Source organism: Lissotriton helveticus, chromosome 5_1 (assembly GCF_964261635.1).
Source record: "Lissotriton helveticus chromosome 5_1, aLisHel1.1, whole genome shotgun sequence".
NCBI lineage: Eukaryota > Metazoa > Chordata > Amphibia > Caudata > Salamandridae > Lissotriton > Lissotriton helveticus.
The window spans coordinates 1,995,348,211-1,995,370,776 of record NC_136065.1 but is presented as its reverse complement, the minus strand read 5'-3'; the positions used below and the strand labels follow the sequence as shown (position 1 = coordinate 1,995,370,776).

Genomic DNA, 22,566 nt, shown 5'->3' with positions numbered 1-22,566 from the left:
TTTCAGCGTATTTTGTCTTGGCCTCTGCCACGCGCAGCTGGGTCACTTCTCCGCGGTCGTCCGCCTTTAGTAGGGTTGCCAGCGTGCATTCTGCATCATGCAATGCGTGTTCTAGGACCTTACGTACCCCCACCACCTGTTGTATGCAGTGGCCCCTCGCAGTCACTTTGTGCGCATCCCACTCTATGAGGCTGGAGGATGCTGACCCCGCGTTTAGCATGAAATGTTCCTGCAAGTGTTCCCCATGTTCGTGTGTGAATACCTGGTCTGTTAGGCATTCCCGAGGGAGTTTCCATGTCGGCACTGGAGGGTGGGGCGGTTTCCATCTAAGGGTCAGGGTATGAGCGTCGTGATCTGAAAGTACTCTACCAAGGTAGTCTGTGTGCTGAACTTTGGTATGTATGGCAGGTGAGCATAGGAATCATCTATCTAGGCGCACTCGAAGGTCGTGCAGGACGGAGTGGAATGAGTACAGTTTCGTTGTGGGGTTTAGTGCCCTCCATGTGTCAGTCAATGTCCAGTGTTGAACCCATGTATTGAAAAATTCTGTCTGTTTGTGAAGCGGTGAGCGTGGTGGTGGGGGGCGGGAGCGGACGAGGGTCGTGTCTAAGACACAGTTGTAATCCCCTCCCAGCAGCCAAGGGGCATGGGTGTGGTGTGCCAGCGTTTTCGTGAGGCGAGCCCAAAAAACGTTCTGTTCTACTTTGGGGGCGTATATGCTGCCTATCAGGATAAACTGTCCATCCAGTTGCCCTTCCAATAGTACATAGCGTCCCTCCCTACCCACCACCCTGGTCTGCTCTCTAAAGGGGACTCCCGGTCTTACCCAAATCAATGTACCCCTGGCGAATGCAGAGTACCCTGTGGCACATACTATGCCCCTCCACTTTTTCTGTAACCTGCCAGCTTCCGTCCTCGTCAGGTGAGTCTCTTGCAAGAGCGCTATGTGGGCCTGCTGTCTTTTCAGATAAGCGTAGACTGCATAGCGCTTACTCGCCATGTGCAGTCCTCTGACATTAAGTGTGATAAAGGTAACATCCGTATTAGGGGTTTTTGTCATGTGAGATTGTCAGTTGTGTCGGTCGGTCTTCCCACCACCAGTTGCCCGTAACCAGAGCCACACCCGCCTGTATATCCTCCCTCCATACATGCCTCCACAGAGACCAATTGTCCGCTCCCGTAAGGGTATCAGGGTAAAATGGGAAGGGGGGTAACTTAAAAACAACGTCCGGGAAACAGTCCCAACTGAAGGGGCCTATTGCTTGGCACAATAAGTCCAAACCGTACATCTCGTACTGTCTCTAGTTCGTTTGGTGTGAGGGGGGTGGAACTGCGGTATTGCCGTGGGCCCAGGGCTAGGCCGCCCGCCACACCGCAGCTCTGCAAGTGCATTTGCTTCCACCATTACCTTATGCGGGGCTTCCCGGTGTCCCCCGTCGGTGAACATGCTGGGGTATCTCGGTCTTACCGCGGTCTATGCCAGCAGCCCTCAGATGAGCGTGTCCGCCGTCTGCGGAGTCACCATTGGCGGAGAAGCTGAGCCGTCCCTGGAGGTGCGGGCGTTGCTCTGATCTTCTTCTTCGCATGTGAAGATGTGGGGGCCTCGATCCTCCTCCCGTCCGACGTCTGTCTGCCGGACCTCCGCCGCCACTTGTATGGCCCTCCGCCGATCCGCTATGATTTGTTCCAAATCCGGGGCGCGCTTGGTGTTGGGAGTCGACGGGCGACTCATCTGCTTGAGAGTGACCTTCTTGGATCGTAGTCGCCGCCGCCTGCTGGATGAAGAGCTCAGCGGTGTATCTTCACGTTCTGACAGGTTCTGATTGCGATGATCTAACCAGCGCCTCGCCTCTGTTGGATCTGTGAAGAAGTGTGTTGAGTCTTCATGTAGGATTTTGAGGCGGGCCGGGAAGAGGAGGGCGTACTGTATCCTGTGTTGACGTAGGGTTTGCTTCACCGCCTGGAATGTGGCGCGTTGGCGCTGCACTGCTTGGGAATAGTCCGGGAACACCATCACGTGTTTGTCTTCCACCCTGAGGACTTTCGCTTGCCTGGCCGCCCGCAGGATCGTGTCCCTGTCTTGATAATGTAGAAGCTTTAGCAGGAATGGTCTGGGTGGGGAACCAGCCGGTGGGCGTCCGGCCGGGACCCTGTGCGCTCTCTCCATGGAGAAGAATGGCGTGAGGTCTTGGGTCCGGGTGAACGTTTTTATCCATGTCTCAATGTATTGAACTGGGTCTGCCCCCTTCACTCCTTCCGGCAGGTTGATCAAGCGTATATTACTCCGGCGGGAGCGCCCCTCCAAATCGTCCGCCTTGCGCTACAGGAAATTGACTTTGTCCTGCAGTTATTTGATGGCTTTTTGGTTGAGCTGGACCTGCGGTTTCAGTTCTTGTAGCGTTTGACCTTCCTGTTTCACCTTGTCCGCCAATTTCCTATGGTCATCTCGTAACAGGGTAATGTCCGAGGCCAATTCCCGGAATTTGGTCTCCATGGACATCCGGGAGTGCTCGATGGCCGCTAGCACCTTGTCAAGCTTCGTCGACATGTCCGTCTCCTGCGGCGGCCCTCCGGTCTTCGACTTGCGCGAGGGACCCGGGAAGGGTGAACGTCTCTGGGCCGGCGCCGGCGCCGTGGTCATCGTTGTCTGTGGTCTTCCCATTGGTGGTTGGGTGACCCGCTGGCCTGATGTGGTCTACCAGAGACGCCGCGACTTGTCCGCTTTACACTTGCTGGTCACGTCTCTTGTGGCGATGTCGTCAGGTGAAGCTCCCGAGTCCAGTCACAGATCTCTGCCCAGCGACAACCTCTCTGTCTAACCCCCTCCTGTTGGGTGGGTCGGACGCCGCCGAGCCGGGTGAGCTGGGGTGCTCTTTGTCGCGCACCCTCGCGGGTCCTTGTCAAGGAGGCGGCCGAGCTGGGGAGCGGCGCAGGGTCCGGGTAAGTGCCCCCCGCGTTGCCGGGTGTGCCCCGGGTGGCCCGGGCTGGCTGGGGGCTGGGAAGGCCTTCGGCATGTTCTCTCGCAGTCACGCACCCCCTACAGCTCCACCGCCTCTCAGGGGGGCGATCGCGTCGGTTCACGGCACTCAACGGGTCCCGAACGGGCCGCCGGGGGGCCCGGCACTGGCAATGGAATGTGGGGCCGTCCGGGCGGCTTGCCAGCCGCGGAGCGCGCGGGCCCTTGCACCAATGTACCTGTTGCAGCCGTGGGTCCTTCCGAGGGCGTTGCGCCTTTGATGGTTCCGAGTTTGCGGGTCTCAGGGGCCTCGTCAGGTCTCAGGGGCCTTGTTGTCCGGCTCCCCCGCGGGACTATCCGGGTGGCGCCATATGGCGGAGAATCCACGCGGTCATCGTCTCACCACCGCCCGGGCCCCCAGCAGCGGATCTCGGGGCAGCGGGGGCACATGCAGGGACACACTCTCTGCGGCGTTCTCAGGGGCCGCTCACGCGGGGGCCAGGCTGCCTGATCTTGCTGGATTTGCGTGCCCCTCGAGTCCGCCGGCCGCCCAGACAGGTCAGGGAACGGCGGGTCACGCCACCACCGAGAGCCTTCCCCTCGTGGCACTACAGCTCCTGTTGTCTGGGCGGCAGCGTCCTCCGGGCGCGTAGGGTGTCCTCCGGGGCGCAGGAAGGGCTCCGGAGCCCGTTATCAGGAGGCCCGTTCCAATCACTCGGGACCCCCTGGCGTCAGTCGCTGGGCGCCGCCATTTTAGGTGGGACCTGGCGACGATTTACTCGGGTCATTCCAGACGCATCTCAGCCACACCACCGCTCTCTAAGGCTCCCGGGGTGGTCACGGGAGTCCCTCATGCAAGCGGGGGGTGTCGCATACGTGTGGTGGCGGTAATTGACATCGGTGGACGGGCAGCCGGCCGGAGCTCTAGGAAAGCTTGTCCGCCATCTTGGCTGGCTCAGCCACGCCCCTCCCCTACTGGCCTTTCTTGTCACCTATGGCCTGTCTCTGCTCTCCTTTCACAGGATCCATTCTAACATGCTACTGATTCTGCTCCAGCCCAACAAACCTGCCAAAGTCACCATCCTGACAGACGACTGGCTCTCTTCAAGCCCTAACAGCCTCTTGTGTCACTTAGACTGGCCTGTCTGTGCTCCCCAATCACTAGCACCATTCTAACATACATGCAACTGGTTCGGCTCCAGCCCTAGTGGCATCTCTTGTCAACTAGAGTGGCCTGTCTGTGCTCTCCTTTCACCGGCTCCATTCTAGCATGCGACTGACTCTGTTCAAGCCCTACCGGCCACTCTCATCACCTATAGCCTGTCTCTGCTCTCCTTTCACAGGCTCCATTCTAACATGCTACTGATTCTGCTCCAGCCCTACAGGCCTCTCTTGGCCCTTAGACTGGCCTGTCTGTGCTCATCTTTCACAAGTACTATTCTAACATGCGACTTCTTCTTCTCTAGCCCTTCAGGCATCTCTTGTCCCCTAGACTGGCCTGTGTGTCCTCACCTTTCTCAACACTGTCCCAAAATGTGTTTCATTCAGGTGGGCCCTGCTGTAATTTTAGGGGACTTAGCTTCATACTTGAATGACTCTGCCCCGGCCCTTCTGGTCTGCCATGCTACAGTGTTGGCATCACTGTTTTTTTAGCACAACAGGGCGTCGAGGGGACAGGCTGAAGTGTTATGAACTTTGCAGGTATCCACACGCACCGGCCAGACACGTGACTGACCACCGGCTTCACCATGCTTTATTGGGAGCTGTCCTGGGATCTGACTGACTCCGTCCCAGCCTAACCCGGCTTTTAATGTACCGTACTGTCCATAAACTGTCCCGTTCCCTCGCATCGCTAATACTTTTCACTTTATTCTGGCTGGCATAACTTCTTAACCCAGCTTCCACTGCACGTCCTGGCAATCTCAGATACGTCACTTCACAGCTTTAATAGGCAAAATACCCGCTGCCGGTATGCTCATGAGCAAAAGCTATAATAACATGACATTTTGCGGGTAATACATATATCATGCCACAGGGCGTTTCATAAATTGGCCCATTTATCAGGCGTTTTTCGAAAGATTACTTAAGGAAGTTGTATATTCTGCAAAACTATTAACCCCTCCCAAAGGCGAGAATTATTGGCTATGCCAATGCTTGTTTACAAGATCTACATTTAGATCCCACATCGGTCGTCAGATACGATCAGGCTGGGAATCTTTCCAGACCCATAAGACTTCATATGAGGGTAAGACAAGGCTACATTCTAGTCCCACTTTTGTTCACATTTTATATTAACAACGTGGGCCCTGTGCTTTGCACAGCGTGTAGAGACATCCCACCTGCTGGGATCAGGATGCTGTTAATTCCTGCACGTCTATACGCAGATGGCACCGTGCTCCTGGCAAGAACGGCAGCAGGACTTCAGCAGCTCCGCAATTCATTTGTAAGTTGTATGAATGTCTTAGAATTGAGCACACATTATAAAAAATCCCATGTCACAGCTCCTAAAAACAAAAGCTTACGAAATGTTTTGTGGAAGGCACAGAAATTTCCAGGGTGATCGCCTTCTCCTACATGGGGATATTATTTGAAAAAAGGGGCACTTGAGCCTCACTTAATAGGGCAAAAAGAAACACAATGGCTAGAGCCGTAGCAGCATTCTTTGATTTCACTAGCAAACTGGGTAAACCTGTGTAGACTCTCCTTAAAATCTATCATTCCAAATGCATCTCCATGGCCAGATATGGGCGTGATATCTGCGGTTATAAGGAAGCGAATGAGCTACAGATAGTGGAAAATACATTTTTGCGACAGCTGCTGTTGGTTCCATAATCTACAGCCTCTTTTATAATTCACACAGGATTAGGTGTTGGGTATAATTCAGTCAGTCAAATAACTATTTCGGACGCAATGGCCATAAAAGTATAGATGCAGATACAAATACACAATAAATAAAACAATACATTTCAGCATAAGAAAGGTTCCCAATTCATGTAAAATGAACCCCAAAATTGATCCAGTAAAAAGACAAAATATCATCTATCATATGCGAAATACAAATAAGTACAAAGCCGGCCATTGGTATACTGACACACAAGTTGTAAAAATATAGGTATGGCACAGGGACCAACATGAATGAAGTAAATAGGAGAAAGAAGTACTTTTTTCGGAGTATCCATATGTCACCCAAGAAATTGGCAACTGAAATGGAGTAAATTAGACTTCTATAAAAATTTTAACATTTAAAAATTGTGTTATCCCTGTGCACACTATTCACATAATATTTTGACAAAAGTTTTTACGTTCTGGTCGGCGCTGCTCCTGTTGCACGTCGTCAAAACCGTGCCTTGGTATAACAAAGGGATGGAGTGAGAAAGGACCATCTCACAAGGGAGCGCGCTCAATTACATGCGGAACAGTTCGTTCCCTTTCACTGTTCCAAAACTAATTGTAACTCAAGAAACTCATTGCATTTTATCGTTGATTCAAACGTTTATTTCCATCTTTCAAATGATGGGTATGTTCAACTTATCGTGTCATTAAATTCATTTCCCAATCTTCAAAATAACACCCAATGCATTTCGGGTCAAAGGAAAACAAGGACCCTTCTTCAGGGGTCTGAAAGGAAAACATACAGGACCAGGTTAGTGACCACCTAAAAAAAGCCACATTGAGTGAATTGTTTTGGCACTAAGACAGAATATTTGTCGTGTTACAATATTGGATTCACAACATTTGAGTTTGCACTGTTTTCAGATGATTGTATACAGTATGACGTTTTGCTATGATAGTGAGGTGGTCACTAACCTGGTCCTGTATGTTTTCCTTTCAGACCCCTGAAGAAGGGTCCTTGTTTTCCTTTGACCCGAAATGCATTGGGTGTTATTTTGAAGATTGGGAAATGAATTTAATGACACGATAAGTTGAACATACCCATCATTTGAAAGATGGAAATAAACGTTTGAATCAACGATAAAATGCAATGAGTTTCTTGAGTTACAATTAGTTTTGGAACAGTGAAAGGGAACGAACTGTTCCGCATGTAATTGAGCGCGCTTCCTTTGTGAGATTGTAAATTAGACTTCTGTCAGACCTCAAAATGCGAAGAGCGGAAGAGTGGCTGCTACGCATGAGAGCCTACAGGTGGGTGGTAGTCAAGTTCTACAGGGACAGACATAAGCTGGGCAAAAACAAAAGACATGTGACACACTCTCATCTGGAGAGTTACAAACAGGACAAATATAGTGCCCCTGCAAGTCTATTTTGAGGTAAAAGCTCTCAGCGGGAGAGCGCCCACTTCGAACTGGAAATATAGCTTCCTATCCATGGAGACATTCACCTGGTCCCAGTAAGACTCATAGCCACACAGAGACTTAAAGTCAAGAAATTGCTGGACCTAAAACTTCCTGTAAATGGCGTTTTAATAACACTTTGCTTTTGGACCCAGTATTCACGTCATCCTTTATCTCTTTCTTTAATGAATATTTTCTTTTTAATTAATTGGACATCACACCTTTTCATGTGGTTTGGGACGCCTTTAAGGCCTCAGTCAGAGATTTTATTATTAGATTAGTCTAAAAAAAAAAACATAAAAAGGCACAACAAGTCACTAATGCTCTGTTAACCAAAATTAAGACGTTGGAGCACTCTTATTATTCCTCCAAATCAAAAGACTGCTTATCTGACCTTATAAAGGCTAAGTTTCAATTTAACCAAGATACAACTAATGCTTCAAACGACTTGCTAAGATCTAGTGCAAAGTTCAACGGTGGTCAACATAAAGCCGGGAAATTATTAGCTAACTATTTAAAAGTTAAACAAAACAAACTTAATATAGAGTCTATTTTTGGTCAAGATCCTCAACTGAAATCCAAAGACAAAGACATCCTAAATGAATTTCTCCAATTCTATAAGTCACTTTATACATCTGAGACATTGTCCTCTGACCATTCCATATTCCAATTTCTTTCCAAAATTCAACGTACCCCTAATACGTACTCGGATCTTTCACTCTTAGAATCTGACTAAACACAGAAAGAACTCCTTGCAGCCTTAAAAACGCTTAAAAAAGATAAAGCCCCAGGCCCTGACTGCTTCACTGTGGAATTTTTTACTCACTTTGCACATTTATTTATTCCCAAATTACACACCCTTGTCCATGCTTTCTTACAATCTGGTAAATCTTCTGGCTCTTTTTCAGATGCCCTTATATGCCTTATACCTAAAGATGGCAAAGACCCACAACAATGTAAAAAGTATCAACCTATTTCTTTGGTCAACATTGATTATAAAATATTTTCAAAAGCCTTAGCATTGCGTTTGGAATCTCAGATGCCTCATTTGTTAGAAACAGAACAATCCGGTTTTGTTAAGGGCCGACTTATCACAGATAATACTCGCTTATTTTTTGATATTCTATCTAAGGCTTCACATATATCTCATTCTCTGGCGGCAGCCATAGCTTTGGATGCAGAAAAAGCGTTTGATAGAGTCGAATGGTCTTATCTCTTTCACACACTTCAATGGTTTGGCTTTGGCCCAAAAATTACTTCTTTAATATCTATTTTGTATTCTAATCCAAGAGCAGCTATATCAGCAAACGGTGACATTTCTTCCTATTTCCATCTTGGTAGAGGTGTCAGACAATGTTGTCCTCTCTCCCCATTCCTTTTTAATCTCGCCCTAGAACCTTTTTTGTTAAGAATTCGTCCAAATGACAATATTCACGGCTTCACTTTTAAGTAGACCAATGTTAAAATGGCAGCTTATGCTGACAATGTCCTTTTATTCCTATCACAACCTCAAGTTTCACTTCCCGCCTTTTTAGAAGAAGTGGATTCCTTTGCATTTGTTTCCGGATAAAAACTAAATAAGGATAAATGTGAAATTTTACCCCTAACCAAATATACTTTCAATGCTGATTTTGCTGCTTTAGGTTTCACGTGGAGTCCCCAATACATTAAGTACTTAGGTATGCATTTTACTCCATCCACATCAGGAACGATATCTCGTTGTTTGGAGAACTGCTTACAAAGGTTGTCATCTTTAACAACGAAATGGCATCCCTTATATCTATCTTGGTGGGGTCGTTTAGACACCATAAGGATGATGCTTGCCCCTATAGTCCTATATACAATTTCTAATATCCCGTTGTCCATTCCCTCAAAATATTTTAAAAAGCTTAATTCAGTTCTATCTTCTTTTTTATGGGGAAATAAGAAATCCCGTATGTCCATCTCAAAATTGATTCGACCAAAGTCAGAAGTTGGGACAAATTTTCTTGACTTCCCTGCTTATCACAAATCCTTACTACTTCACCAGGCGTCAAAATGGCATTCAGAACCCTCCATAAACTGTCCTCTTTGGACCACCTTGAGCAATCCTTCCTTTCACCTTTTCTCATTTCAGGAATATCTTTCCTTCACACGCAAACCACAGTCTGTATCCTCCCCCATAATTAAGCATACCTCCAAGATAATCCCGCTTGCCTCCTTGACCTCTTTTCTTCCTATTTGGCACAACAAATATATTTTGATAAACAATAAACCTTTATTTTTTAAATCTTGGAGGCAACGAGGCTTGATTTGGGTGCATCAGCTATATGAACAAGACCAAATTATATCTTTTGCACGGGCCAAAACCTTGTTTGCCTTACCTTCAACCTTTAGCTCTAAATACTCTCTTTTATTGACCGCTATCCAAACTGCTCGCATAAAATATGCACCTCCCCAACCAAGCACTTCCCCTGAATTGGTTTATACAGATAAATTACGGCTCTTTATCATTAACGAATCTAAGGTATCTACCATATATATACATTTGTACATACTTCATTTAGCCTGAGAGGCAATACCAAGGTAGAAACACTGTGGGAAGGTGATTTAGGAAGCTCCTGGTCTGTAGAATTTTGGGAAAGAATTTGGCTTAAAATCAGAAAATCCTTCAGGGCTGAAAGCACTACACAGACGCTCTTCTTCATATATAATAGGCTTTTACTCTCTCCGCTTACTCTCCATGCAAGACACTCTACACTTCCGGATACTTGCTGGTCTTGCTCGTCAGCAAGCGCTGACCTTTATCATATGCTTTTCACATGCAAACATGTTCAGAGCTTTTGGGAAAATGTATGGTCTCAAATTAATTACATTTTTCACTCCAGTCATCCTTTTTCTATTTTACACATCTTTTTAGGTAGTATATCCCCTATCTGGGAAAATTGCGACTCCAACGTCAAGATAATAGATTTGTTATTAGCAGTAGCCTTTCAACAAATAACCAAGAACTGGAAATACTTCACCAAATTATCATATCAAGCTTGGTGGTATGCTGCCTGCTACAATCACAGATTGGACACAACATTTGTATATCCAATACATTTGCCAACAAAACGCTTAGACTTGTGGTCACTTGTCACGCTATTCATTGACGCAAGCGCCAGACGGTCTCTGTCTCCTACTATTCCACAACAAGAAGTGACTAAACCTCCATGACTTCCTCTATATTGATCCTATTTTGTTTAACCTATACTCTATTTTATAATATGAATTTTTTGTATAACAGGCACGTTTCCTTCTCATACTGATTTTACATATATTGTTATTATTCTACTTACACATGATATGTCTGATTGTTTTCACTTCAAACCCCCTTTTTGTCTATTAATTCCAACTGATATATTATTTGCAATTCTTTCTTTTTCATTGTTATCATATCTTATGCATTAATGTATTTCCTTATCTCAATAAACTTACTTTTGAACTTAAGAAATTGCTGGACAACTTAAAGGAAGAAGCCTTCCTAGAGCCACTAGCTGCGGTCACTGCCAAGTAGAGCTGATCAGTGAACCCTTACACTGGTGGATGCTCCCACAATTCAGCCAGCCCAAGGTCGTAAAGCATCTCCTTGATGTTCGTGAGCCAAGAACTTTAGAGAATTGGTCAGCTTCCATTACACCCCGAAGGGCTGTAACATAATGGGCAAGTTCTGGGGTGGTCTGTAGGCACCTCCAGAACAAAAGGTTGCATTTCCTAGTTTCACCTGCTAGCCCTCTAAATGCCATTTCCAGAAAGAGCGAAAAAAACACAGTGCTGGGGGGTGAAGGGAAGCAAGGTTTTGCATGAATTGGTTTTCCGCTCTGGTTAATACCTGAATGTTAGGAGACCCCACAGCTCTGCCCCATATAGGGCTGATCCCAGCACCTTGGCCTCGTAGATGTGGAGCGCAGGTGCAATGGGTTTGGTATAGCAGGAACAATATTCTTTAAATATTGCTCCCAACATTTGTTTGAGGTTTAGGTCCGCTTTATTAACATGGGGTTTCCCAGACGTACAGTCGCTAGTGTCTCCCTCACCAATGACCCCGCCACCGCCAGAGCACACCTGCACGAAGGGATGACAGACGTAGCCAAATGGATGTCGAACAGCCGCCTGAGACTGAACTCGGACAAGACGGAAGTCCTCATCCTGGGATCCTCACCCTCCGCCTGGGACGACTCCTGGTGGCCCCCCGCCCTGGGCAGCGCACCCAAACCAACAGACCACGCACGCAACCTGGGCTTCATCCTGGACTCCTCCCTCTCCATGACCAGACAAGTCAACGCCATCTACTCGTCGTGCTTCAACATCCTGCGCATGCTACGTAAGATCTTCCGATGGATCCCCACCGAGACCAGGAAGACGGTCACCCAGGCCCTCGTCACCAGCCGTCTGGACTACGGCAACTCCCTCTACGCCGGAACCACCGCCAAACTCCAGAAGAGACTCCAGCGGATCCAGAACACCTCAGCACGACTCATCCTGGACATCCCCCGCCGCAGCCACATCTCCGGACACCTGAGAGACCTGCACTGGCTCCCGGTCAACAAGAGAATCACCTTCCGGCTCCTCACCCACGCACACAAAGCCCTACACAACCAAGGCCCAGGATACCTCAACAGCCGCCTCACCTTCTACGCTCCCAAACGCCAGCTTCGATCGACCAGCCACGCCCTCGCCACCGTCCCCCGCATCCGAAGAGCCACCACAGGAGGAAGGTCCTTCTCCTACCTGGCCGCCAAGACTTGGAACTCCCTCCCGACTCACCTCCGCCTGACCCAGGACCACCTTGCCTTCAGGAAGCAGCTCAAGACCTGGCTGTTCGAGCAGTAGCGGACCCCCTCCCCCCCAGCGCTTTGAGACCCTCCGGGTGAGTAGTGCGCTATATAAATGCCTTGATTGATTGATTGATTGATAGTGTTAACCGACATCAGTTAAGTTTTGGTAGTGTGGATCTTTTGACCACAAGTGAGACAGAACTCATAGAAACAATTCGGGAGTTTCTGTAACCTGCTCGGGTCTTGGAGATCAGCAGCGTGTCGGCAGCAGATAAGAGAATTTAGGTTTGGATCATATCCAGCAAGGGAGCATTCACTTCAACCTGGGATAAAAAAAAACAATACATAATTCAGAACTTTTGGCCCTTCCTCCCCTATTAAGGTGGATTAGGATCTGGATTAATTTAACCAGATAATCCTATCAAATTGTCTGTCCATGGAGAGGGTAGCTACATCAAATCTTTAGCAGGAAAACCTGAACGCCACAGCTTCTATTGGTCCCGAGATAAGATCACAGAGAAAGACCTGGGCTGGGTTCAGAAACATTTTCTCTATGTCATACAAGCAGAGAAAGAAACTATAGAGCGTTGCAAACCATCAGTTCGAGTATATATTTTATTAATTAAAGTCTTACCCCTCCGCTGAGCCTTATCGCTCAACAGTTACAATTCCTAATCATGGTTGCCTCCTAACGAGACTTAGGTTTAATTTACTGCATTGGTTGCTTGCGGAACTACAGGGGTGACATAATGTTGTATTTTGGGCCCCTGCAATTGTGAAATTTTTCTTCGAAAGATACTATGCTTTTTGTCCTGTTCTGTGATCATTATTGTTTGTTACGACAAAAATATATTTTGCCACTGTTAAGAGGGAAATGCTTTCGACAAGTAAGACCTGCCCTATTGTATCAACAGCTGTTGCCGAGTGCATTTCTATTTTTTAATGTAGCTAGTTCTTTAGTAGGGTCTGTCAGAAGCAGAAAGCAGTGACTTGCACCAACTTCGGTTTCTGATATATTTTAATATCAGTTGGTTTTGGCCCTGTAAGCTTCTTGTATCGACGCAGAAATTGATTTTTAATTGTTTAAATTAATCTTTTAACAAGATGCTAATATGTTTTTATTATAATATGGGCTCAGATGTGTGAAACAAATAGTAAGTAAACGGTATTGTGAATAAGCCATTGTAAAGGCTCCTCATTCATTTTCTATAGGGTGAGCCGGTAATAGAGGATATTCATACCTTCGCAATGTGCTCTTCACATCCTGGGGAGAGAAACACAAAAACGGATTAACATGAAACTAAGAAAATTAACGTTCACAGTAAAATGTACAGTGTAGAAATGTTATTTACACAAGTAGGAATTACAAAAGAATATATCAAATATATTAATAACGAATACACACATCTCTATTATCGACCTTCATACATAAAGCATCAAGCACAGATTAATTTACGAATGCAGTCAATGCAGTAGGAGCAAAGATCACCATTAGAACAAAAGTAATGAATAGTATTTCTAGAATATAAGATTAGCTCAGGTAAAAAGAAGACTGTGTGGAGGTGGAATAAATTCTGTTTGTTGTGGGATCAGATTCTCAGGTCTCCAGGGCCTTTGGACTTTGAAGCAAGGCGTGCCTTTCTGTAGGAGGGAAGCATCACCCGTTCCCTCCCTGAGGGGGCAGCGAGAATAAATGCATGAGATCCCTACACCTCTCAGTGCCTACCCATTGGGACCACATTATGAATCCAGCAAGAGAAGTGGTATGAACCTTTGTGGTAATCACCTGTGGTAATCTCCATTTGGCTGGCCTCCATATCAACCAATGTTAATGCCACACTGGTCAGAAGAGTGAACTACTAGAAATCTCATTAACCCCTTCGTTGCTAGGCCGTGGTTAGCCTTTTTTTGGCTATTTGGGGTACTTCGCACTTAGGCTCCAGTAAAGTTTTGTCCACATAAGGTATCCGCTTCAAATTTGCGTCCTTTTTCTCCAACATTATGGTGGTTTTAAAGGTACCCAGGGTATGTTGATTCCACTGGAGGGGACCCATAAATTAGCAGAAATAAAGCTACATTTTTTTGTGTGGAAAAATGGAAAAAGAGTGCTGCAAAAGAAAGCATCTGTTCCCCCCCCCCCACCTGCTAATGGTATCAGCAAAGGGTTTGTGGTGCTGAAAACAACATTTTCAGAGCTTTCAGGAACAGACAGACTTTTTTCAGAAAACCAAAATCTTTTACAAAGTTTTGGCATTTTACTGGGACATAGCATATTTTTGCTATTATTTGTGAATTCAACCTCCTTCTAGTTAGTGGTAGAAATGGTTATGAAATCTATAATGGATCCTGGTAAGCTATACATTTCAGAAAAGTAGACAAAATAATTAATTCAGCAAGGGGTTATTTGGGTAGATCCTTAGAGTTTTTTTTATAGAAACTAACAGTTGAAAATAAGAAAAATTGAAAATGCGTTGAAAAAACACACAATTTGTCCCAACGTTTTCACTTGTAACTTCTTCTAGGTATGACAGATTTTTTAAAGCAATACATCGTTACATCCACTCAACCCTTCTGGTAGTGGAGATAGATAGGACTTGTAGGTTCACCAAGAACCCGAGGAACCCAGAGCCAATAACTGAGCTGAGTCTTGCAATGGTTTTTCATTGTGTACCAGGTATATAGCAATTCATTTGGTAAAATATAAAGAGTGAACAATAGGTATCAAGGACACCTAAGTATTTCGGATATGAGAACAAAATATAGAGTTTAGAAGCAGTAGCTATTGGCACAACTCTAGAATTTTGGGTACCCATACTAGCATGTGAATTATAGGACATTTTTCAAAGCGACTTCTTTTTTACACATTGTCTTACATTTGGCAGAAATGCATAGAAAGTCAATAGGTAATAACAGTTGTTCTACAATTCTGTGTTCCTCTAAGTCTCCCGATAAAAATGGTACCGCACTTGGGTGGGTAGGCCTAGTGCCCGTGACAGGAAATGATCCAAAATGCAATGTGGACACACCACATTTTTACTGTGAAAACAGAACCTTTTTTTTTTGCGAAGCGCCTGACTGTGGATTTTGAACCCTAGCTCAGCTAGCACTGAGGGAAACCTACCAAACCTATACATTTTTGAAAACTAGACACCCAGGGGAATCCAGGAGGGGGTGACTTGTGTGGCTCTCACTAGGTTCTGTTACCCAGAATCCCATGCAAACCTCAAATTTTGTTACAAAAACACATTCCCTCACATTTCTGTGATGGGAAGTTCTGGAATCTGAGCGGATCCACACAATTCTACTCATCCTGCATTCTGCAAAGTAAGTCTTCCGATAACAATGGTACCTCACTTGTGTAGGTACACCTAGTGTCGGCGACAGGAAACAGGGCTAAACGCAACGTGGACACACCAAATTTTTACAGTGAAAACTGACCCTTTTTTACAAAGTGCCTAGCTGTGGATTTTGAACCCTAGCTCTGTCAGTACCTGGGGAAACCTAGCAAACCTATACATTTTTTACAATTAGACACCCAGGGGAATCTAGGAGGAGTAGACTTGTAAGGCTCTCACCAGGTTCTTTTACCCAGAATCTCTTGCAAACCTCAAACTTTGTCACAAAAAAATATCTTCCTCACATTTCTGCGATGGAAAGTTCTGGAATCTGTGTGGATCCACAAACTTCAACACAACCCAAATTCCCTGAAGTCCCCTGATAAAAATGGTACCTCACTTGTGTGGGTAGGGCTAGTGCCCGCCACAGAAAACGGCCCAAAACACAATGTGGACACACCAAATTTTTACAGTGAAAACTGACCCTTTTTTACAAAGTGCCTAGCTGTGGATTTTGAACCCTAGCTCTGCCACCACCTTGGGAAACCTAGCAAACCTATACATTTGTGAAAACTAGACACCCAGGGGAATCCAGGAGGGGATGACTTGTGTGGCTCCCACCATGTTCTGTTACCCAGAATCCCTTACAAACTTCAAACTTTGTAAAACAAAAACACATTTTACCCACATTTCTGTGATGGAAAGTTCTGGAATCTGCGTGACAACACAAACTTCCACCCACCCTGCATTCTCTAAAGTCTCCTAATATAAATGGTACCTCACTTCTGTGGGTGGGCCAAGCTTGTGCGACAGGCAAGGGCCTTAAACATATTGTGTAGACATCAAAATGATCTATCAGAAAACAACCTGGTTTTGCAAGTAGAGCACCTGGGTTTTTGGTCTTGGGCTCGGCGGCCATCTAGGGAAAGCTACCAAACTCTGACATTTCTGAAAACTAGACAACCTGGGGAGTTCAGTGAGGTATGGCGTGCATGGATTTCCGTACGTTTTCACACCCAGAATCCCCTTCAAACCTCAAATTTAGCTGAACAAAATCAAATTTTTCTCACATTTCTGTGTAGGAAAGTTGTGGGATCACCGGGCTGACACAAATTTCCTACCACCCAGCATTCCCCCAGGACTCCTGATAAAAATGGTACCTCACTCGTATGGGTGGGACAAGTACCCGCGACAGGGAAGGGCTCAAAACGTATTGTGGAGACATCAAAATTACCTATCAGAAAACTACCTATTTTGCAAGGGGGTAGCACATGGGTTTTTGGCCCTAAGCTCGGCGCCCATCTAGGGAAACCTACCAAACCCACACATTTCTGAAAACAAGACACCCTCAGGAGTCCAGTGAGGTATGGCTTGCATGGATCCCCCAATGTTTCCCTACCCAGAATCCCCTGCAAACCTCACATATAGCTGAAAAATCTAATTGTTGTTACATTTCTGTGTGGGAAATCTGTAGGATCACCGGGCGGACACAAATTTCCTACCACCCAGCATTCCCCCAGGTCTCCCAATAAAAATGGTACCTAACTCGTGTGGGTGGGTCAAATACCCGCAACAGGCAAGGGCCCAAAACGTATTGTGGAGACATCAAAATTACCTATCACAAAACAACCTGGTTGGGGCGCTAGGTGGCGCTTGACCGTCATGGCTGTGCCGTAGAAAGGCTCCCGCCGACCCGGGCGGAATATAACACATTATCCACATCCTTGGCGTCTTAAGTGGCTGGACTTCCTGAATCCGATCAGCGGAACATCAACGGCTGCCGGAGAGCTGACCCTGAGGCCCCTGCGGCGTTATCTGGTGCGGCTGTGGGGAGCGGCAGTCTGGTGGCAGAACAGGGTTGTGGAGAGGCTGGGAAGCCCGTAGGGAGCCCTGCGCTACGCGAGACCGGTGATTTTTGGGCCTGGCCATGAGGGCGCCAGAAACTTCTGTGAAGTACAAAGATCGGGTGGTCCGAGTTGAATAGATATTTTTTGCAATTATTTTATACTGGTATATAATTGAATCTTACACACCACAATTAATTTTCATAATACATATGTATAGCACAATGAAGGTGAGGTATGCAGTATTCGAAAAATAAATTGAATTTATTCCATACACAGGTGCAGTCATTTTACTTATTGCTGCGTCCATGAGCTACGAGGGCATACCCCTTTACAACTCATACTCTAAGAGCAAGAAACTTCTGTGAGGCGGCTGGACACTTCGCACCACAACGGAGGCCCCCACAGGCGAAGCGGAGCTTCGGGGCTCACTACTACCAGCGCGTGGAAGCACCTTTAGTGACATATGAGGCCGAGCTCCTGGAAAGACGCACGAGGCGCAGCGACCCGCCCGCGAACTGAGTGCGAACTGGGTAAATACCAGCGGCGAACTGGGTAAATACTCGCCTGGAGGCGCCTGGGGGGAATCTATCCTGACGAGGGGCCCGAGGTACGGCCCCCCTGGAGGGTGACAACTGCGTAAGAAGAGCGCTGGTGGGGGGCCCGGCCTGGAAGATAACAGCGCGGTCGAGGAGTCCGCGGGACGCCATTTTGCATAAGGGCCGCTGCTGGGTTCCCGCGCTTGGCGGACATTAGTGACAGCACTACCTCTCCTTGTTGAAATCACTGCCGACCTTCCAATCTGGGAGAACGCGCTGAACTCCAGTGGCTCAGGAGCTGTCTCTGTACCCAGGAGAGGGGGGAGAGACCTGCGTACCCGGGGGGTTGATAATTCCCGTGGAGTGAGGGGGAGAGAACGGAGAAGCGCCTCCATTAAGTTGCCCGCATTTCTCCCGTGCGAAGGGAGCACCACCCCTGTCTACAGCGCACCATGGGGCGCACCGAGCCCAAGCAAGCGAAGCTTTCCTTTGACGCCAGGAAGGCAGTTGGCTCCAGTTCTAAAGACAGGAACGGCCAGGACCCCCAGAACCCCGGGACGAGGACTGGAAGAAGTGCATCAAAGATTGAAGGGCTGAGTTGGAGATTTCTCGAGAAGGGCATCCCCTGGAGGTGAAATGGTGTAATTGCACTGAAATGCATTTATTAATGGTTATTTCTTTTAGAGGGACTGATGTTCAATGTGAAGTACTGGTGTAAGGTGATGTCACAAGCAAAGTGGATTTAAGTGGCTAGACACTCCTGCTAGGGTGTCTGACGGTATTTACAACTTAATCCTGTGATCATCTGTGATGCCTTTAGGGGCTGTAATTGCAATGCATTTTTAATGATATCCAAATGTGCTGAGTACTGTCATTCTAAAGTGTGTGTAAACATGTAGTCTTGCTGCTGCGCTTAGGTGAAGATCCCAGACTGTTAGCCCTTAAGATGTAGAGGTGTACACTTTAGGGTCAGTAGGCGATGCTCAGTCAGGGTCATGTGTCACCTAGGCAGGTGTATCCCTGTTTAATGCTTGTTGAGGTAATGGGAGGGGGACGCCACTGGGATGGTGCCAGTGCGCAGGGCCCTCGCTCCAGGATATGTTAAACTAATTGCATTGGGGACAGGATGATGTGCATACAGGGGAGTAGTGGTACTAGACCCCACCCCCCCTGCGGGAGGGGCGGAGATGTTATGCAATGTCGCAAAGTAATTCCAACAGCTTATGTATATTTGTAAATTGTTGCATAGTATTGAGTAGTGCGTGTGTTTAATAAATGTACTCTTACTTTTATAAAGCAAAGTACAGACTGGACAATCAATTATTGAGTGTTATATGCACCTGCAAATGGCGATTACTAGCCCACACCACCTCCCTTGAGTAAGCCTCAGACTGCTCTGCAACGCTACCCTCTGAGAGTCAGGCGCTACAATTGGGTGTTTGGTTCCCAGTGAAGGACAAATGTAGTCATGTTATTTGTGCAAGCCTCACAGATGCTGCCTCATTTTCCAACAGTCGGATCAGCCAACCAGGCCTGGAGGGATTATGTCTTATCACACTCAGCATGTGTTTTGTCCATATATTGTCGAAAGTCAAAGCACCGGACCCGTTCTATTTGAGCCGCCACAGCCTCCCTAGCCTCCAGAAGACCAGGCTGCAACTCTGGATGTCCCGGCCTGCGTTCTTCAAGACATCTCAGGTGGTCCCGCACTATTAGGATATCCCGCAGCAGAGTGTGTCTGATTTCCTTTGATTAAATGTGACTATTTTAAAGACATCCGACTTCAGCTGGGGAGAGGATGCTGTGTTAGTATTATTGTTAAAATATTCATTCACTTTATCTCTGATCGTTTCTTGGAATACCTGGTCCTCTAGGGACTCAGGTTTTAGTCACCACGTGGGAATGGAAGGGTGAATGTGGGTCCATTGGCGATTCAGCAGCATGGGTTTATGGACTGAAATTGTGCGGGGTAGGTACTCAACTAGGCATACTGATCTATGGGCATACAGAGTACAAAGGAATGTATCCAGTCAGATATGGACCTCGTGGAGACCAGAGAAGAAACCGTAGTCCCGCCCCTGCGGGTGCATCCAGGAGTCCAGAAGTCCACAGTCACGTTGCCACTCAGCAAATACTCGGGCAGTTTGTTTAGTTTGGAAGTTCCGCAATGGAGGGAGGGTGCGGCCTATCCATTTGTATATCTGCCACACAGTTAAAATCTCCCCCCATAAACTTCTGACTTAGTCAGGTGTGGTGCCAATGGTCTGGACAGACCAGTAAAAAAGGTGCCCTGTCCGCGTATGAGACATAAATATTCATCATTGTAAGATCCCAACCCTCCCGGTGACCCCAAGTCACCATGCATCTACTCTCCAGCTCTATCAGAGTGCTAAGGCACTGGACTGGTACTTTGGCCCGAATCCATATCAGGACCCCCTCGCATAGGCCGAGAATGTGATGTAATACACTTGGCCTCTCCAGCGGCACTGAAACACCTTTCCTTCATTAGCCGTGCGGTGCATCTCCTTCAGTAGTGCGATTTGAATACCCCTCTTACTGAAATAGGAAAGCACTTTAAAGCGCTTTGACATAGTGTGCATTCCACAGATGTTCCAGGAGAGGCACTTATACGTAATTGGGGTAGCCATCTGCAATATGGGTCAGGTGTATTAGGTTGTGCATTCACCCTCAGTCATCCTCCCTCCGCCCAACACCCCGAGGCACAGTACAGACATCATAGACCGCATAGTATGACTCAAGCTTCCCCAACAGTTCAACCAAGAACAACAATCTCAACACCCACACGCGATCATAAAGTAGATGGCTACCCACCATCCAAACAAGTAATTAGTGAACACTAAATTGTGGGAGGTTCCCTGCTGTTGTCTAGTAGGGGGCTGGTCAAGAGATGCCCGCCGGCAGCAGGTTCGGTTTTGCAATTTGTATCCCCAGCACAAGGAAAGAGCATACATTCTGTACTCAAGATTACCAAGTGTAGCTGCCAGCCCACTTTAACCAACCCTCATCCGGTTACCAGCATGTCCAAGTCATCTGACGATCTCGGGGTTACTTTGGGTAACATGAGACTCAAGGCTGCCGACAAGGTGGAGTCTTGGTCAGAGTCTGAGTCACTTGCAGCATCCCCCTTTTCGAATGTCAGGTGTCCGGCCCCTACTTCGCTCAATAACGCCAATACTTTCATGGGATCAAAGCAAGTCACAGGAACATGTCATACATTTGAGAAATTCGCCCCACTCAGAATCAATGACACAAAGATGTTACTGGGCTCCGTTAAGCCTGGATCTCACTCTGATCCTGTCCAGTGACAGTGGTCAAATTAGCCCTTGAACCAATTGTCACATTCTTGACATCAGTATTTAATGCCATGTTTGAAACAGGTGACTTTCCTAGATGCTGGAAGTGGGCCTCGATACTCTCACTTCTGAAGAAAAATAACTTGGACCCAATGGATCCAAATAACTATAGACCCATCTCCCACCTCCCACTACCAGCAAAAGTGGTGGAAAAAGAAATAAATACTCAGTTGAGGGCATTTATTCATGAAAATGAGTTACTGGATCCCCCATAGTATGGTTTTAGAGCAGGGCGTAGCACAGAGACAGCATTGATAACGTTAACAGAAGAAATTAGGAAAGCCGTGGACCAAGGTGGTGAAGCGGCCCTCATCATGTTGGACTTGTCGGCGGCCTTTACTACGGTCCATCATAATCTTCTGATGGACCGTCTGTCCGCGATTGGAGTAAAAGGAAAGGCATGGAGGTTACTAAAAGTGTTTTTAACGGTCAGGAAACAAACAGTATCCTTAGGGAATTTTGAGTCTAAACCTTTTTCACTGCCTTGTGGTGTTCCACAGGGATCGTCCCTTAGCCCTACCCTTTTTAATGTGTACGTGGCACCTTTGGCTCCCCTGATCAGATCCTGTGGCTTCAGCCTCACGTCATATGCAGATGACACACAAATAGTTTTGGCACTTCTACCAGGACATGAAGTAGGCATCGGCAAAAACGTCCATGACTGTATGAGAGCAGTTAAATTGTGGATGTCACAAAATTGCCTGAAGCTAAACTCGAGCAAAACCGAGGTCCTCACGTTTGGAAAAAATGCCAATTTCTGGACCCCAGACTGGTGGCAAGCAGATCTGGGTGTCCCCCCCCAGACCCACGAAGAAGGCAAAGAATCTAGGTATTGTAGTGGATGATAGACTGAACTATGAACACCAGATAAACGCGACAACCTCGGCCACCTTTCATTCCCTTAACCTGCTAAAAAAGGTCAAACCGTTCAGCCAGAAGACAGCTTACGAAGAGTTGTCTCACCCATTATCCTTTCCCGCCTAGACTACTGCAATGGGCTCTATTTGAATATCTTAGAACGAAATTTGAATAGATTACAGATCTTGCAAAATGCAGCAACTAGGCTGGTGACCAGCACCCCCAAATTTGCATCAGTAGCCAAAGAATTTAAAAGACTATTCTGGCTGCCCATTAGAACAAGCATTTGCAATGCAATAGGTCTCGCATTTGCGAGAGTTTAAGCTATTTGGCATTGTAAATGACAATGCCTTTTATTGATCTGTTTTGATAATTAACACATAAATAAAAGGCATTGTCATTTTCAATGCCAATGCCTCAACTCTTGTAAATGCGAGACCTATTTTATTTCAAATAAGGGGCCACCATTGTCCCGGACTGCTTGGAAAGTGAAAGCGTGCATGGTGCGCTGAATGTTGCAGGAAAGCATGTTGTGCCTGCAGTAGGAGAAACTCAATAGTGCTTACAGT

At 46.8% G+C, this 22,566-nt stretch overlaps 1 protein-coding gene across 1 annotated transcript in view; it reads right to left on the bottom strand.

The window, feature by feature from the left end:
* The window catches only part of LOC144752840 (E3 ubiquitin-protein ligase TRIM39-like), a 157,455-nt gene that overhangs the window by 88,082 nt on the left and 46,807 nt on the right, over positions 1-22,566 (bottom strand). The window contains exon 4 of the mRNA XM_078640680.1: positions 13,289-13,311. Coding sequence (XP_078496806.1) covers positions 13,289-13,311 — 23 coding nt within the window. The remainder of the gene's footprint in view (positions 1-13,288; positions 13,312-22,566) is intronic.